Genomic DNA, 18,106 nt, shown 5'->3' with positions numbered 1-18,106 from the left:
TGGTTAACACAATCCAAGATCGGAGCTTATATAACAGGCCTATAACTTTTGCAGCTGTACAGAGCTATCAATGTGACTCTGAACTCGAAAAGACATCAAGTATAGCGGACTGAGAGCTGGATATTATACGCTGGACCCCAGTCTGATACTCGCTGAAACTAAAAGTCAACATCCATCATCACCACAAGAGGATATAGACGTCATGTGGAGTCTACTACTTCATTCTTTATCAACAAGAAAGGATTAATCAATCAAAAAAGGACAGCAAATTAAATCAAGTAGCACCTACTTATATTTATTGAGGTAATGTTGGTTTTATATTCGCACATTTATAGTAATATAATCAGCCAACGACTATTAAAGTACAACATTGTTCGCAGTGAAATAGTGCTAATGTTGAATTGAAGTCATTCCCACATTTGATTTCAGAGCGAATATTATAAGTTGCGTGGTAAACATAAGCAGCGTAGCCTAAATTGTGCTCATGTTAGCATAATTAATCAGTATTAGCCTCAGTATAACTATTTTATTGAACGCCAAAGTTTGAATGTGCGAATATAAAACCAACTATACCTCATATCTGAGATGTTTTCACAGCGTATTTCCTACAGTGTAATTCTCGACAGAGTTACAATTTACTTTATAGCCACTCAGTAGTTTTATGGCTTTGCAAGATGTATGCGGCCTGCTCGACCCCCCTCTGTTCCCTCAATGGACTGCTCCACTCTCACAGTCCTTTATGCCGGAGGATTCCACTCACCTGTTCGGAGGGGGGATTTATGGAGATGCTTTTTCTTCCTGGGTGCCTAGGCGGAGCTGTTTGAGCCCTCTTGAGTTTTACATGCCAATAACCGAATACATCACAAAGAGTCCTATAAATTTTGGTCAAACACCTCAAAGCTCGAACCGATTGGATGTTGACTACATGCACCCCACACTGCCATACATCTCCAAATCGGGTGCTCTGCCATTCACTCTTTCCCATGGGACTACGACTCTGGGTTTTGCATTTCAAGGAGGAGTTATTGCAGCGGCGGACACACGCTCCAGTTGTGCAGGGAAAGTGGCCTGTCCTGCATCCCCGAAAGTGTTACCTATTCACTCTCACCTGGTGGGCACCACTTCTGGGACATCAGCAGATTGTGCGCTCTGGAAACGGATTCTGGCCCGGGAACTGCGGCTCTATCAGCTCCGACACCGCCGCAGACTGTCAACCGGGGGTGCTGCCAAACTCCTGTCTCACATGCTGCATCCATTCAAAGGCACGGAGCTTTCTGTATTATTTTATTATTATTTTTTATCAACATTTAAATAACATTAAGGGCTCTATTTTAACAATTTCTACAAAGTCTAAATCGCATGGCGCATAAGCATTAAGGGCGGATCCAAATCCATTGCTATTTTAAGGATGGTAAAATATGTTCTGCACCCAGTGCATGGTCTAACAGGGTTGAGCTTATTCTCTTAATGAGTTCTGGGTGTGTTTTGAGCATAACGTGCATTAAACCAATCAAATTCTCATCTCTCATTCCTTTTACGTGTCGGTTGCGTCGCACCATGGCGCATTTACTATTTACATGGCGGACTTTGTAAGTGTAAAAACTGAACGCTTTACTAGAGAGAAAACAGTTAAACAGAGCATCTGCAGCACAAGGATAATGAATGAGCCTCCTCCATTCAGCCTCTTTACTTTCTCTTTACTTTACTCCTTAACTTTACTCCTTTACTTTGGTGGAGTAAGGAAACGGTGGAAACTCACTCCACTGGAGTGGAGGGGTTCGCGGAGGAAAGTGCAGAGTGGGTTGGGGGTGGTATGTATCGCGGACGTGACCCAACTGATAGTGTTTTCAAAAGCAATCCAGTGGCAGCCTGATTTTTACCACGTTTTCAGATTTTCCACATTCTCACCCCATTATTTACTTGTTTATTTTATTTTTTGCCTTTTGTTTTTGTTTTACCTGCTTTCTGGAACCATTCTTAGTTAGATTCGAACCCCGTCGTAGATATCAACTCCTCAAGTTTGCCAACATACAAGGCAAGCTACTGGGCAAAATGGTAACAATGGAAAAGTCATCCACACAGAGGTAAGCGGTCAGCTGGTATCGCTAAAAGGAGCAGAAGCAGTCGGCGGGATCATACCGCCTCGTATCGTTCGTTTTAAAGACGAAGATACCCCAAAACAAGGTACATATTTCACTGTCTCCAGAAATGTAGAGCTGGGTACATGTCTACAATAAGCCTGGGTTACATAAACTCTCTGGTGGACACACAGCCTAAGGGACCAAAATCAAAATAAAAATACAAGAATAAATATAAATGATAAAGTGTGAGGTAGGAAATCTCTTTCACTGGTGATGTTTTGACTGTTTTTGTTGTTCAAAGGCACGGAGCTGTGCGTCGCGGCCACTCTGTGTGGGTGGGACGGAGATGAAGAGCCAGACGAGCAACCAATGACAGAGAGATATGCAAGTACTACAACCACAAGCAAATCCAGCAGCCAATCATCAGCAAGTTCTGGTCCATTGTCGGGTGTGTGTGGGCCGAGGGTGGTGTATGTGTGCAGTGACGGGCTGCGTCTGCAGGGGGCACTGTTCTCTGTGGGCTCCGGGTCTCCCTACGCGTACTCCATCCTGGACGGCGGGGTCCACTGGGGCATGAGCGCACAGGAAGCTGCAGCGGTGGCCAGAGAGGCTGTGTATCGGGCCACATACAGAGACGCATACTCCGGCAATAATGTAGATCTGTATCACGTCACTGCTAAAGGCTGGAGGCGCAGAGAGAGGGAAAACCTGAAGGAGGAGTATTACAGAGAGAAGGAGAGGGTAGCGCAGAAAAACACTGAAGAGAAATCAATTCAATCAATCAAGTGAGGTGACAGAGAGAGAGTTTGAGGAGTAAAACACAAGGGGCAGAATAAAATATATACATACACATACTTATACAGTTGAAGAATTATTCACCCTCCTGTGAACTTTGTCAAATATTTCCCACATGATGTTGAACAGATTCAGGAATTTCTCACAGTATTTCCTCTAATATTTGTTCTTCTGGAGAAAGTCTTATTTGTTTTATTCTGGCTAGAATAAAAGCAGTTTTTAATAGTTTTAAAGCCATTTTAAGCTCAATATTATTAGCCCCCTTCAGCAATATTAGTGTTGGATTGTCTCCAGAATAAACCACTGTTATACAATGACTTGCCTAATTACCCTAACTTTACCCTAATTACCCTAGTGAAGCCTTTAAATGTCACTTTAAGCTGAATACTAGTGTCTTGAAGAATATCTAGTCTAATATTATGTGCTGTCATCATGACAAAGAGAAAATAAATCAGTTATTAGAGATGAGTTATTAAAACTATTCTGACTATTATTATGTTTTTTTTTCCCGAAATCTTGGCTCAGTTGTACAGAATATATATTGTTTTTCTATTAATTATTGACAACCCGATTACAGTTCATGTATAGTTAGCATGCACGTCAATATTCAGACAAAATAATTATATATTACTTTGCTACGAAACTGCATTTTCTTTTTGGTCACACTTTATTTTATTTACAATTTCACACTTATAAACCATTACCCAAGACTTAATAAACTACAGATTAGCTGCTTATTAATAGACAGTAAGGTAGTAGTTGGGTTTAGGTATTGGATAGTATGTAAAATAAGATCATACCTTGTAAGTGCTAATGAACAGTTCATTCATTCATTTTCTTTTTGGCGTAGTCCCTTTATTAATCAGTGGTCACCACAGCGGAATGAACCACCAACTTATCCAGCATATGATTTACACAGCGGATGCCCTTCCAGCTGCAACATCCATACACACTCATACACTAGCTTACCCAATTCACCTGTACTGTATGTCTTTGGACTGTGGGGGAAACCGGAGCACTCAATGGAAACCCCCACGCGAACATACAAACTCCACACAGAAATACCAACTGATCCAGCTGAGGCTCGACCTTCTTGCTGTGAGGCGACAGCACTACCTACTGCGCCACTGCATCGCCCGCCTACTGAACCGTTAATATCTTAAAAACAGGCAGGTAATAAGCCAGCCAATGGTGTGAATTTTTCCTTAAACTAAAGTGTTTTGTTTTCTTTTCAGTGGTTTTGTTGTGATTGAAAATCATTCAATCAAATATAATTGTATAACTCTTCTGATGTTTAACCATTGCTTCGTATTGATGAAATAAACATGTCTGAAAGCATGGCACAATCATATTAATAAATGAAACTCTAAATGACGACATTTGTTATTGAAATCTATTTGTAACTTGGTCAATATGTTCTTCAATCAAGAATTAAGTCAAATATACACATTTTTCAGTGAATGTAGATGTCATGCTAATACTGATATTTATAAAAACGAATAGGGTTTACAAATGGTGAATTAAATTAAATTAGGAGTATAATCATACAGTAGTGTGAAAAAGTGTTTGCCCCTTACTGATTTCTTAGTTTTTGGCATGTTTGTCACACTTAAATGTTTCAGATCATTAATTTACCTTTGGTTTAGTCCCTTTATTCATCAGGGGTCACCACAGTGGAATGAACCGCCAACTTATCTAGCATATGTTTTACACAGAGGATGCCCCTCCAGTGGCAACCCAGTACTCACCTATACACTCTCATTCACTCACACTCATACACTTCGACCAAATTTAGTTCATCAATTCCCCTATAGCGCATGTGTTTGGACTGTAGGGGAAACCGGAGCACCCGGAGGAAACCCACACCAACACTGGGAGAACATGCAAACTCCACACAGAAATGCCAACTGACCCAGTCGGGACTTGAACTAGCGACCTTCTTGCTGTGAGGCGACAGCGCTAACCACTGGTCATCAAACTAATTTAAATATTAGTCTGAGATAACACAAGCCAACACATCATGTAGTTTTGAAATGAAGGTTTCAAACTAAAGACTCGTTATCAAGACGATTAATTTGAAACATGATAAGTCGACTCTTTTGTAGATGACTCAATAGTTGCATGGCGCACTTTCAGATTTAGCTGGATATTTCACTTCACTTAGAGCTGTGTGACACATTACATGGAAGGTCATTTTCAAAAACCCATAGTAGGGGCTCTTTAAATTAGGTTTGAACAGGGAAAAGACACAGGCAGGGCTATGTAGTTTTGTTTATTTCCCCATTAGTAATAAAAAAACTTGTAAAACTGCATTATGTGTATAGCTGTGTCATCTTTGACTAATGTTTAAATTAGTATGATGAGCTAAAACATTAAGTGTGACAAACACTTGACACTGTGACAAGCACTTTCTACACCAGTTTTGTTCGACAGAAGAAACTAAAGGGTTTCACGTTAGAGAAAGTGGAGTTTGAGTAAATAATGACAGAATGTACGTTTTTGAGTGAACTATCCCTGCTGAAAAATCCATCTTAAACCAGCCTAGGCTGGTTAGCTGGTTTTAGCTGGTCGACCAGCCTGGTTTTAGAGGGGTTTTGCCCATTTCCAGGCTGGTCTTAGTTGGTCAGGCTGGGAGATGACCAGCTTAAACCAACTTGACCAGCGTAGCCAGGCTGGGAGCCCAGCCAAAACCAGCTATGTCCAGCTTAAACCAGGCTGGTCAAGCTGGTATTAGCAGGATTTAACGGGTAATTTTCCAGCCTGACCAGCTAAGACCAGGCTGGAAATGGATGGAAACCAGCCTGGAAATTGCCAAAGCCCCTCTAAAACCAGGCTGGTCAACCAGCTAAAACCAGTCAACCAGCCTAGGCTGGTTGAAGCGGGATTTTTTAGCAGGGATATAAAACCATCTTGACCTATCCTCAATCAAATATTCGCAATTAGACACCCTGGCTGATGAGTAGCTACTGGAACACTTACTTTCTCCAGACAAGCTGATTTTATTTCCTCTTTCACTTCAGAAAAGCAGAAACAATCCAAACTGTCTGTGTGGGGCATTTTATTTACATGGAGGCAGGGCTGAGTTATGAGGGTTTACCATGGTTTTACCAACAGTTTAGGTCACACAGCTTTTTCTGAAGGACTTTTATTTGATTAAATATTCGAAACACCGCATTTGCAGTTTGAAAATATAATGTTAATACAGGAATCTTATTCTCATTGAACTTTGGAAGTTTAGTAAACATACGCTTGCGTCAGGAGACTGAATGTGTTAGCGATCGTGCTAACAGTGAACCAAACGTCTAACAATCTAACCTAGTCATTGTTGTAAAAACGACTTTAACTATCGCATTATGAAAATGGCTACATTTAGCTACAGTAATATCAATATACTTCAATCGTATAACGTTAAGCTAGTTAAAAATCAAACGTATATAAACGTTTTGGTTGTTTTTGGAAGCGAGTCCGCTAGCGTGCTAACAGTCAGTTAGCAAGCTGCTGCAACTCGGTTTAAATATGACAGTAAAGTTTGCATGAAGAGCACAAATTACTTAGATTTCACATCTATGAAGCCACACACAGTTAAAGTCACTCGTATGATTGCTGTTCCCATATAATGTGTTCTTGCTTAGGAAAGCTGTATATTCACCAGGATGGCCGAGTGGTTAAGGCGTTGGACTTAAGATCCAATGGACATATGTCCGCGTGGGTTCGAACCCCACTCCTGGTAAATCATTTTAAATCTGCTTTACTGTAATACGTTTGAAGACAAACTCGCAGATCGCAGTGCACATGAAGAACGAAACATACTGGAGAAACACAAGACTAATGCTCGAGGTTTTTGAGGAATGATGTATGGTAAGTATTCATTCAAACATTGTATGTTGACAAACCCTTGATGAATAGATGGATGGATGGAGGACAGGAGGTGAAGTGAGCACTAATGAACAGCACGCACGACAGAATTATAAGAATGGATACAGCAGGACACACTAATGCCCGATTGAGAGGAAAACCCCCCCGATAAAACTCGATATGATGTTAAATAAGTGGTCTTGCCTTATACTGCCTCCTACTGGTGAACTAAAGGTAGCGTTTGTTAAAAGAATGAATTCGTACGGCACAGGCACACATAATCATGTAAATAAATATTAAAGAATATTAAAATGTAGGATATATAATCTGATATAATAAATTTAAATAAGATATAAGAAATCTGATGTGTCATAATGATTTGTTTAATTGTTCTTCAATAAAAATGTATCAAACTAAATACATTAACATATAAATTTTGCCAGTCTTAATTACGCACACACACATTAAACAAATTTAACATATTAACTAACTTTGGTGAACGTCCCAAGCGCGTCCACATCTTGGACTGTGAATATCTATGATGATCCACACACATCACATTTCCACACGGGGGTGCGCGCGGGTCGTCAATCCAGCGTGAGGTCGGTCGCGCGCTTTCTAACGTCACGCGTCCATCATTCCCATAGGCGGAGCTGCTCGTGCCCGGGACGCGCAGTAACTCTCCTTTTGTTATTCATGAGTAAAAGGAAACTTTGTGGCAGAGTAAAGTACTCCAGGAGCGCCAAAAGCAGCCCAGCCGGATAACTTTGAGGATTTCTGCATGGATTTGTGAGTGTACAGTCAAAGGGAGATCCAGGAGGGCTCTGTTTTGGGTTTTTCTCTGGTGTGGAGCGCTGAACAACAACATGCCCTAATAAGAGTCAATGATTCATTATTTACTCAATGAGATAATAAAGTCACGGAGCTGCATTCACAGATTCAACACGCAGAAAGGTGAGAGATATGTGTTCAGATATAAACTATTACTCCTGTTTGTTCAATAGGGAACACATAAACACGACTGGACTGAGTACTAAAGTAGTTAAACTTAATTAACAAGCAGACAGATGAATGAAAGACGTGCTTCTGTCAGATGTTTACCCAATGTCTTCAGTGTTTTGGCTTTAGTTGGTCTGTCCTACACTTCATTATGTGTTAGTCAATATTAGTTTCATGAATGCAATGTTGCAGAAAAGTTCATCAACAAACTCGCTGACTGATCTTAGGGTTAGGCAAAGCTTGGGTTGGGTTTAGTTTAACCTAGTTAGGGTTAAGAGTGAGCCAAGGCTAATATAAAAAGAAATACTAAAGCAATTGATCCTAAATACAATAGTGTTTTAAACATTATTAATCACAGTTAATTAAATAGGGCTAATGTAGGTTTAAAGTCATACTTACATGCGATTTCAGACACTATATTCAAAGTAGAATTGTAAACAATACACAGAATAATAACAATATAGCAATCATTAAACATTAACAAATCATTAAACAAATTTAAACATTAGTTAAAGTTAATATAAAGCAAATATTATAGTAATTTATTGTAAATACAGGAGTGTTTTTAACCATACCATTGCAAGTGTTTGATTTTGTATATACTACTATGGTATGTTAATGAATGCTACAGCATACTGTGGTATTAACTATAGTGAACTGAATCTAAACTGAAGTAAACACTGTTTAATTCACTGTTATTAAACACTGTTACCACAGTATTGTAGTATAATGTTCAAGTGCAGTATTGGTTAATTTATTTATACTATTACAGTTGTTATATTACCACAAGACTATATCGAATTGCCACAAAAGAGTGATTCAAAGCGAAAATAAAGAGAAATACTATAGCAATCTATCCTAAATACAGTAGTGTTATTAACCACACCACTCACAGTCAATTAAATAGGGCTAATGTTGGTTTAAAGTCATACTTGCATGCGATTTCAGACACTATATTCAAAGTAGCATTGTAAACAATACACAGATATACAGAATAATAACAATAAAGCCATCATTATTAATCTGTATTAGCCTGCTAAACTGTTTTATTGAACGCCAAAGTATGAATATGCACGAGTATAACCCCAACTTTACCTCAGAGTTAAAGTTATGATTATGTAGAGCTGGGAACAAATTTAAACATTAGTTAAAGCTAATATAAAGCAAATATTATAGTAATTTATTGTAAATACAGTAGTGTTTTTAACCATACCATTGCAAGTGTTTGATTTTGTATATACTACTATGGTATGTTAGTGAATGCTACAGCATACTGTAGCATTAACTATAGTGAACTGAATCTAAACTGAAGTAAACACTGTTTATTGGTGTTATTAAACACCAATTCAACTAATTTACTATAACATAGTCCAAAACACTGCAATATTTACTATAAACTAACTTACTATAGTATTAATTTATTGCTGGAGCTTGTTGAGTCGATTGGGGTAAAGCATACTATATATAGTGAACTGATAAACTGTAATAAACACTGTGGTAGCTATATTATGCCAGTTTTGTTGTATAATATCGTTGTACTGGGTAATTTGTTTATATTACTATAGTTGGTATATTACCACATGATTTTAGATTTACCACAGATAATTAATTCAGCTTATTTACTATAACATGGTTCAAAAACGCTGCAGGATTTGCTATAAATTAGCGTACTATACTATTATATATTATTTTATTGTGAGAGGCTTTGCTGGAGCTGGTCGAGTTGTTTAAGTTGAGGTTTGGTTCAGGTCAGGGTTGAGGTTTTCGGGGATTAGAGTTATTTATCCTAATTAATGACTATTAAGGTCAGTGTTATGTATTTTTTTGGAGTTAGTTTACATTGTTAGTGTCTGGAGATAACCTGGAGCTTCCGGATTTGGCACAGATTGCTGTAGATTATGTTTTTAATCTAGAATATCCTTCTCTTATTTATTTCTTTGCATTTTTTGGCATGCATGTACCTTCATACTTGAGTGAGGGTGAAGAATGAAGGATGAGGCAGGGTTAAGTTGGTTTATATTCACACATTCAGACTTATTTTACTGTGAGAAAATTATTGTTTGTCAAATATGAATGGAGTAATCATTTTAGCAGCCAATGGCTATCAAAGTACAACGTTGTTGACAGTCAGTTTAATAGCGCTTGTTTTGAAGTCATGCATGCGATTTCAGGCTGAACAGTCACAGTACATCATTATTATATTTAATATTCGCCTTTTAAAGTTCTGTTTTACTATATTATTGATCGCCTGAATATGGGAATAAGATGAGAGATCCCAATTCACCAACATAACAGTATACAAGCACATTATACGCAAAATGGCCTGCTTTAATGTTTCTTTTTATATAAAATATATGCAATGCAAAACTTTTTTTGGGCAAAATATCTAGATCCTCCATATTTTGGTCTGCTTTATTGTTTTAAATAACGTCTGCACAATGCCAAAGTGTGAGTGGAATACTGTTTCATTGTCCTTTACTCACCGATATAATAAGTAATCACACTGAATTGTATTATATTTTAATGGTGCAGTAGGTAAGTTTGACACCCAGTGGTTGAAGTAGGTATTGCATGCCTGGTTCAAAACACGCACAAGTGCAGGTCGCCAGATTTGGCGACACCAACAGAAATGTGTCTGACTGTCGAGGCTAAAAGCTAATTTAAGTCATGTTGTAAATAAAAGCAACGGCACCCGATAGATGAATATTCCCCATATTAAAAGGAGTTTTTGTCCAACACCTGAAATTAATACATTGGAAACGGCTCCTGTTTCTCACAGGTGAACCACAGAAAACTGACAATGATCAGCTCAGGTGCATTATTCAGTGTTAAATGCTAATAATGTCAATCTGAACGCCATTTTACATCACATTTATTGCCGTACTACTGAAAGCAGCAGCAGATAGTTCAGTTCAGATCTGGACAATAACTTCAGAACTGAGACTCAGTGCAAACCAACACATATCAGTGATTCAGCATCTACATTTAATCATGTTAAAGAGCTTTAATATGTATTCATTAGATTATGAACCTTACCATTTGGCTGGAGTGCAGTGAGTGCACTATTCTGTGCTTCTGAATGGCTGTGTTTACATTTCTGTCGTGTTTCGTCTGGTGCAAACAGCCAAACTGCTCATCACTGCGTATCTCATCATGAAGCCTGTTGTTAGGACACGGGGTTACAATGTAACCTGCTCATCTGATGTTTACGCTCGTAATATTTATATTATTTGCTAATTAATAACCACCTCATGTGGAACTCTGAATCTGCGTCTCATTTCGGAGTCTGCTACTGTCCACTAGAGGTCACATTTCAGTCACAGACGCACACTTTAAGCGTCTTCCTAGCTGAATAAAATACACTGTTTTCCATCTGGCAACCCGGGGTGCTGAAATATAATTGGCTAAACTGGCATTGGGCGGGTTAAAATAACCAAAACAAACAGTCATTCCGGCACGTAACTCGCATAATCAAAGCAGAATATCTGACTTCAGCATTGTTTCTCAGATAAACATGTTCACTGAGCATGTTTCTGAATATCTGCAAACATATGGTGGTGTTTCTATGCTTGGAAGAGTCAGAAACGTACACACAGCAGCTTTAAATGATTAAAATCCTAATGAAAAATAGGTGAAACCCAGCAGATTTAGGATTGTGGGAAAGTATGAAGATCTAAAATGGCTATTCATAAAAAACTCTGCCTGACAAGACTTGTTTTTCTGCTAAATTAAAAAACTGTTACTTTAAAGGACATTTCAGTGGGCGTCTTTCGTAAATCCTGCTGAAAATGTAAGGCCTTGTGGGTTGGAAGTTGAGAAAATGGGGGAAGAAAGTTTTTTCCAGGAATCTAAAGTTAGACATTTGCGTCATTGGGGACTGCAGCATGCCAATAATTTGCTTGTAAAGCTGAAGCGAAGCCTTACTTGGACAAAGCGTGCTGTAAATGATAGTGTGGTGTTTTATTCTCAGTGTTGCTGCTGATTGCTGAGCTGTGGTGTGTTGTGGAGATCATCAGCTGCTGGCGGTCTGAGTTTATCAGAGAGCGCCTTTGCTTTGAGGACAGGAATGTGGGCGGAGCTGCAGAGTGAATGCGTGGTCACCTGTTTGGCTCTGTGACAGCTCCTGTTACAACTTGTCCTCCACACACACACACACACACACACACACACACACACACACACATAGACAGAAACACACACAGAGACACACACACATACACAGAAACACATGTGCGCACACAGAAACACTTGCATACACAATAAACACACACACACACACACACACACACACACACATAGAGCCACACACATACACAAATAGACATAAACACACAAACACATGCACGCACACACAGAAACACTTGTGTACACACACACAGAAGCATGCACACACACAAACAGAAACACATACACGCAGAAACACAACGAAACTCACACACACACACACATAGAACCACACACACACACACATGCAAACACACAGAAAGACTTGCGTTCACGCACAACAAGAAATGCATGCACACATTGAACCACACACACACACACACACACACACACACACACAGACAGAAACACACACAGAGACACACACACATACACAGAAACACATGTGCGCACACAGAAACACTTGCATACACAATAAACACACACACACACACACACATAGATCCACACACATACACAAATAGACATAAACACACAAACACATGCACGCACACACAGAAACACTTGTGTACACACACACAGAAGCATGCACACACACAAACAGAAACACATGCACGCAGAAACACAACGAAACTCACACACACACACACATAGAACCACACACACACACATGCAAACACACAGAAAGACTTGCGTTCACGCACAACAAGAAATGCACGCACACATTGAACCACACACACACACACACACACACACACACACACACACACACACACACACACACACACACACACACACAAACCCACACAAACACTCATTCTACAGCTTGATTTTCTTTCTCTGAAAGCATCTGAGCGTCTCGTCTGCTGTGTTTTGGATCATTGTCCTGCTGAAATGTCCACCCTGGGTTCATCTTCATCCTCCTGCTAATGTAGATGTTGGACTGAAGCAGCTAATATTCATTTACACTGAGGAAGGGCAGAGGTGTTGCTGAAGAATTACTGAGAGATTTCAGCTGCTGTCTGGGCTATCACTGCCGAACTACACCTCACTTCCTTCATGTGTTCAACACCTTTTCCCTGTGTCATTTCATTTTATTGCACAGAACTTCATTTATAATCTAATTAGATTTGTTTTATTTGCATATATGGCTTTCTTTAATTGTTATTAACATACGGTGAAAATCTCAAGTCATCAGCACCTTTAGAGATACGTTTCTGAGAATAATGGTGACGTGTTCAATACTTATTTCCCCACTGCACACTCATGAAATGACCTACTACCTTTGCTGATATGCTAGTGTTGAATTTCACAGGGCTGATGGGATGTGCTGTGTTTGCAGGGATTTGCTGTGTATGTAAAGGTGAGCGTTCCAGACGTACACGTGAAGATGGCCACCGTGGGTGTGATGTCAGAGGCGTCTGAGGGCGGAGACAACGAATTCACTGACATCATCAAGTGGAGATCAGGTAAGATTGAGCGGATCTGCTTTATATCACTACTGAAGAGCTGAGCTTTGACTGACATCACAAGGTTTGTTGGTAGCACTTTCTGTTTGAGAAGTGTTTTGAGGAGGGTGCACTTTTGTTGGTGTGGATAAAAGTGACCGTCTGAAGCGTGTATTAATTTAGATTAGCTTGAAAATGATTTCTTGACTCTCGAAATGCAGTTTTTTAGATGAAATATGTCTTTTATTTCTTTAAAAATAACATCAGATTGACCTTAAACTTTAGTTGTGTGCACTGTTCTGTTTTAACTGACTGTTTACACTATATAAAATAGTAATTGATGGCAACAATCTGGTTTTATTCCTCATAAAAAGTGAAACTCCAGGGTGTAATTCTTCAAATACTCCCAAAAGCGTTTTTAATATTTGTACATTGGTAGCCTCAACATTTATGAGATGGCATAGGAAAGTATTCAACCCGGCTGCACTCACACTGACCCAGAACCATAACACACTTCTGAAGGTCACTGCACCACATGAGAAATGTAAGAATGTGTCATTAGGTTTGTGTCATGAAAGGAATTAAATGGGTTTCAGTGTTAAAACAGTTGATAAACTGTTCAGAATGAACACATTTTCAGGCATGCAGTCTGTCTCAAATTGCTTTATTGGGATGCACATTTTGTTTTAGTATTGGCAAAGCATTTAAACAATGTATACAATATGAATCTAATTACAGTTTCAATGTAATAATAGAAAAACAAAGTAATAATTGTAAAAACAAATAAGTACTCTATATATATATATATATATATATATATATATATATATATATATATATATATATATATATATATATATATATATATATATATATAAACACATATCAGAAAATTTTGGGACAGTATGGAAACGTAATTAAAAAAAAGGCAGTAGTGATTTCCACATTTACTTTGACTTGTTTTTCATTGCAGACAATATGAACACAAAATATTTGATGTTTTGTCTGGTCAACTTCATTTCATTTGTAAATATACATCTTTTCCTGTCATTCAGACCTGCAACACACTCCAGAAAGAGTTCTGACAGAGTTCAGCAGTTTAGGGCTGGTAATCAGGTAAACTGCTGAAATAATGATGTGATTTGAAACAGGTGATGTCAACAGGTGATTGTTATTATGATTTGGAACGAAAGCAGCATCCAAGAAAGGTCCTTTAGGAGCAAAGATGGGCCGAGGATCGCCGGTTTACCAACAAATACGTGAGGAAATGATTGAAATGTTTAAAAACAATGTTCCTCAGAGAAAGAGAGGAAGACATTTGGATATTTCAACAGTGCAGAACATTATTAAAAGATTCAAGGAGTCTAAAGGATTTCAGTGCAAGTCTAAGCTGAACTACCGTGATCTCCGATCCCTCAGGGGGCGCTGCATTAAGAATTCTTATTCATCTATTAGTGAAATCACCACATGGGCTCAGCACTACTGCGGCAAACCTTTGTCAAGTGTCATTAATATGTACTTGCATCCACAAAGGCCAGTGAAAACTGTACTGCCAAAGGAAAGCCCTATGTTAACAGTGTCCAGAAGTACCATCGACTTCTCTGGGCTTGGATGCATCTGGGATGGACCATCACACATTGGAGAAACATGTACTGTGGTCAGATGAATCAGTATTTCAGCTATTTTTTGGGAGAAATGGACGCCGTGTGCTCCGGACCAAAGAAGAAAAGGATCATCCAGACTGTTACCAGCAACAAGTCCAAAAGCCAGGGTCTGTCATGGTATGGGGTCGTGTCAGTGCCCTTGGCAAAGGTAACTTGCACTTCTGTGATGCTCCATTAATGCTATATATGCTGGAGCACAATATGCTGCCATCTTTTCCAGGGACGCCCGTGCATATTTCAGCAAGACAATGCTAAACCACATTCTGCACACATAAGTCCTGGCTGTGGAGGAAGAGGATACAGGTACTGGACTGGCCTGCCTGCAGTCCCGACCTGTCTCCAATAGAGAATGTGGTATTAAGACCCCGTACTTTTGCTCACTTTAAGACTTGTTTGCAGGAAGAATGGGACAAAATGACACCTGAAACACATCATCACTTGGTGTCTTCAGTCCCTAAACGTATTTTAAGTGTTGTGAAAAGGAACAGCAACATTACACAGTGGGAAATGCTTTACTGATACAACTTTGAAATGTGTTGCAAGAACCAAAACTGGAAAAGGTGTTTATTTAACAACAAACAAAAAACCAAGTAAATGTGGAAATCACTACTAAATATATTGTGTATATAGTGTGTGTGTGCTTGTGTAACAGTAATAATTGCAATTGTAAATATTATGTGGCGTCATGTAAATGAATACAAGAGGTTAACCATTTGTTATGGTGTGGATGGTCTAAATTTATTTCAGTTGTCCCTTGCTCTCTCTCTCTCTCTCTCTCTCTCTCTTTCTCTTTCTCTCCCTCTCTCTCTCTCTCTCTCTCTCTCTCTCCCTCTCCCTCTCTCTCTTTCCCTCTCTCTCTCTGGGAATGCTGGAATTCCACTGTGGATTTACAGCTCTTGTCTTTCCAGACCACAATGCCTTTCTTTCTGTCAGGATTCCGGTCTCCTAGTAACAGGCAAAAGTTATGTTTTCTTGGGTTTGGAGCTGCCAGGGAAAATAACGTTGCGGAGGGAAGAAGAGTCACGTGTTTTCAGTCAGCAACGGGCCTTGTTTTGTTTGTGTTGACTGCAATATTAACCAAGTCATGTGGTTTTGTTGTGGGCAGACTGTGAATAAAGTCCCTCAGGTCAGTTAATAGTTTCTGCGGAGGAACAACGAGGGACTGTGGGATTGTCAGAAATGAGTGAACAGGGAGTGAAGTGATATTATGTGTGAAATCGTGACCTATGCGAGTCTGTGATTTGGTAGGTGGGTCAATAGTATGGCAACAGTCACACACAGAGATTTGTGGCTGCTTTGCTAGTCAATAATTAGCAGTGAGAGCTGACGATTCACAGGCATAATCATTGACAATGGGTTGAAGGTGTGTGTGTGGTGACATATTAAAGGGTTTGGTCTAACAAAAAGGAAAATTAGTCCATGAATTACTCTCACTCAAAGCATCCTAGGCGGATATGACTTTCTTCTTCCAGTTTAATTCAGTCCGACACATGTACATATATAAATATCTCTTGCAACCTTTAAAGAAACACTTCACTTTGTTTGGAAATAGGCTGATTTTACATCTCTCCTGGAGTTGAACGGTTGAGTTTTACCGTTTTTCGTCTACTCAGAAAGGGGGGGGTTAGTTGAGTTAGTACGATTCTAAGGGCCCAAGCACTTTTGGGGCCCCCAGAGATATTATTAGGGGCCCAACCACCAAACCCCACCACCCGCTCTTCACTTTCGTCTGCAACTGCACCCCGCTCTACACTTTAGCCTGAGACCGCCCACGCTCTTTGTTTTAGTCCGTGACACCAAACCCCTGCAAAGGTTGTCAGAAGGCCCTTGCCGGCCAGCGGCGCCCCTGGACCAAACTACCAAATAATATCTGCCATGACTCTCGTAGGAGAATACTGCTTTCACAATCCAAAATAAGTAAATAATCCAACATCAGTGGCCGAGAGCTCCGCCCCTAAGGGCCCAAGCACTTTTGGGGCCCCCAGAGATATTATGAGGGGCCCAACCACCAAAACCCACCACCCGCTCTTCACTTTCGTCTGCAACTGCACCCCGCTCTACACTTTAGCCTGAGACCGCCCACGCTCTTCGTTTTAGTCCGTGACACCAAACCCCTGCAAAGGTTGTCAGAAGGCCCTTGCCGGCCAGCGGCGCCCCTGGACCAAACTACCAAATAATATCTGCCATGAGTATAATCGCGTTCACCATCAGGAGGCGGGATAATCACTCTTGTAGAATACTGCTTTCACAATCCAAAATAAGGAAATAATCCAACATCAGTGGCCGAGAGCTCCGCCCCTTCCGCTACGTGAGCGAAGCTGCGGCCGTTTAGTGTGTGAAGTGTCCACCATTACACACTATATTTTAACAGTGAGTAAGTGCATCGGCCTGGTATTTAAGGTGTACTTAATCTTTCTTGAGTTTTCAGTGTGAACGCACTACTTACACCTATTTATACTACAAAATGGTGTAGAATAGTGCATGAGTATGCGATTTGGGACGCACCTCTTGACTTTTCCAAACTGCAGTAAACCCACAATAGTCAGATCGCAGCATATGACTAGTGAACTGCAGCCAAAAGCATTCACTCAAGCACACGCAAAACATACAAGAGACTAAACACTCTTGAGTGACTCAATATATAGATATTTCTCAATGTTTTCATTTAATGGAAGACTATAGATATACTATATAGATCTGACTATACGAATATCGTTTAAAGGGGAGCTGGTATGCAGAAATGTGAATATCTCCAGCCTCTAATGGTGAACGTGTATTAATTGTGTTTTGTATAATCAGACTTGATAGAAACTGTCTGCAGAAACACTCTGATTGTCGTTCTCCCTAAAGTATTCTGGGTCAAAGCCACTGTTAAGGTAGAGATTTTAGTTTAATGATTAACCCTTTAATCGCTTACTGACACACACATGGGAAGTGTGCTGACTCTGAATGACTGAACGCAGCTTCCTGCATCAGGGTGCACAGGTTATACCAGTCCAGACACCAACACCAGCTGTATTATACACCAACAGGCCAGAATGCTATAATCAAGCTATTGTGCTAATCTCTGGGTGATTCAATTTGAGTTTTGTTATGAGAA

General features: G+C 39.7%; 2 protein-coding genes and 1 non-coding gene across 3 annotated transcripts in view; all 3 read left to right on the top strand.

Moving 5' to 3' along the window:
• Positions 1-661: 661 nt before the first annotated feature.
• psmb11b (proteasome 20S subunit beta 11b) lies at positions 662-4,193 on the top strand. Its single transcript, XM_056449456.1, has 2 exons — positions 662-1,262; positions 2,383-4,193. Exons 1-2 carry the CDS (start codon positions 662-664, stop codon positions 2,868-2,870), a joined length of 1,089 nt encoding a protein of 362 aa, XP_056305431.1. The 3' UTR covers positions 2,871-4,193.
• A 2,330-nt stretch (positions 4,194-6,523) lies between these two features.
• On the top strand, positions 6,524-6,606 carry trnal-uaa (transfer RNA leucine (anticodon UAA)). The gene has a single exon. It is a non-coding gene; the product is annotated as a tRNA-Leu (tRNA).
• A 794-nt stretch (positions 6,607-7,400) lies between these two features.
• utrn (utrophin) overlaps positions 7,401-18,106 on the top strand; it is a 346,120-nt gene continuing 335,414 nt past the window's right edge. The window contains 2 exon segments of the mRNA XM_056448819.1: positions 7,401-7,685; positions 13,237-13,363. Coding sequence (XP_056304794.1) covers positions 13,285-13,363 — 79 coding nt within the window. The 5' untranslated portion in view covers positions 7,401-7,685; positions 13,237-13,284.

This window comes from Danio aesculapii, chromosome 23, assembly GCF_903798145.1.
Source record: "Danio aesculapii chromosome 23, fDanAes4.1, whole genome shotgun sequence".
NCBI classification, from domain to species: domain Eukaryota; kingdom Metazoa; phylum Chordata; class Actinopteri; order Cypriniformes; family Danionidae; genus Danio; species Danio aesculapii.
This window is presented reverse-complemented; position numbering and strand designations above follow the sequence as displayed.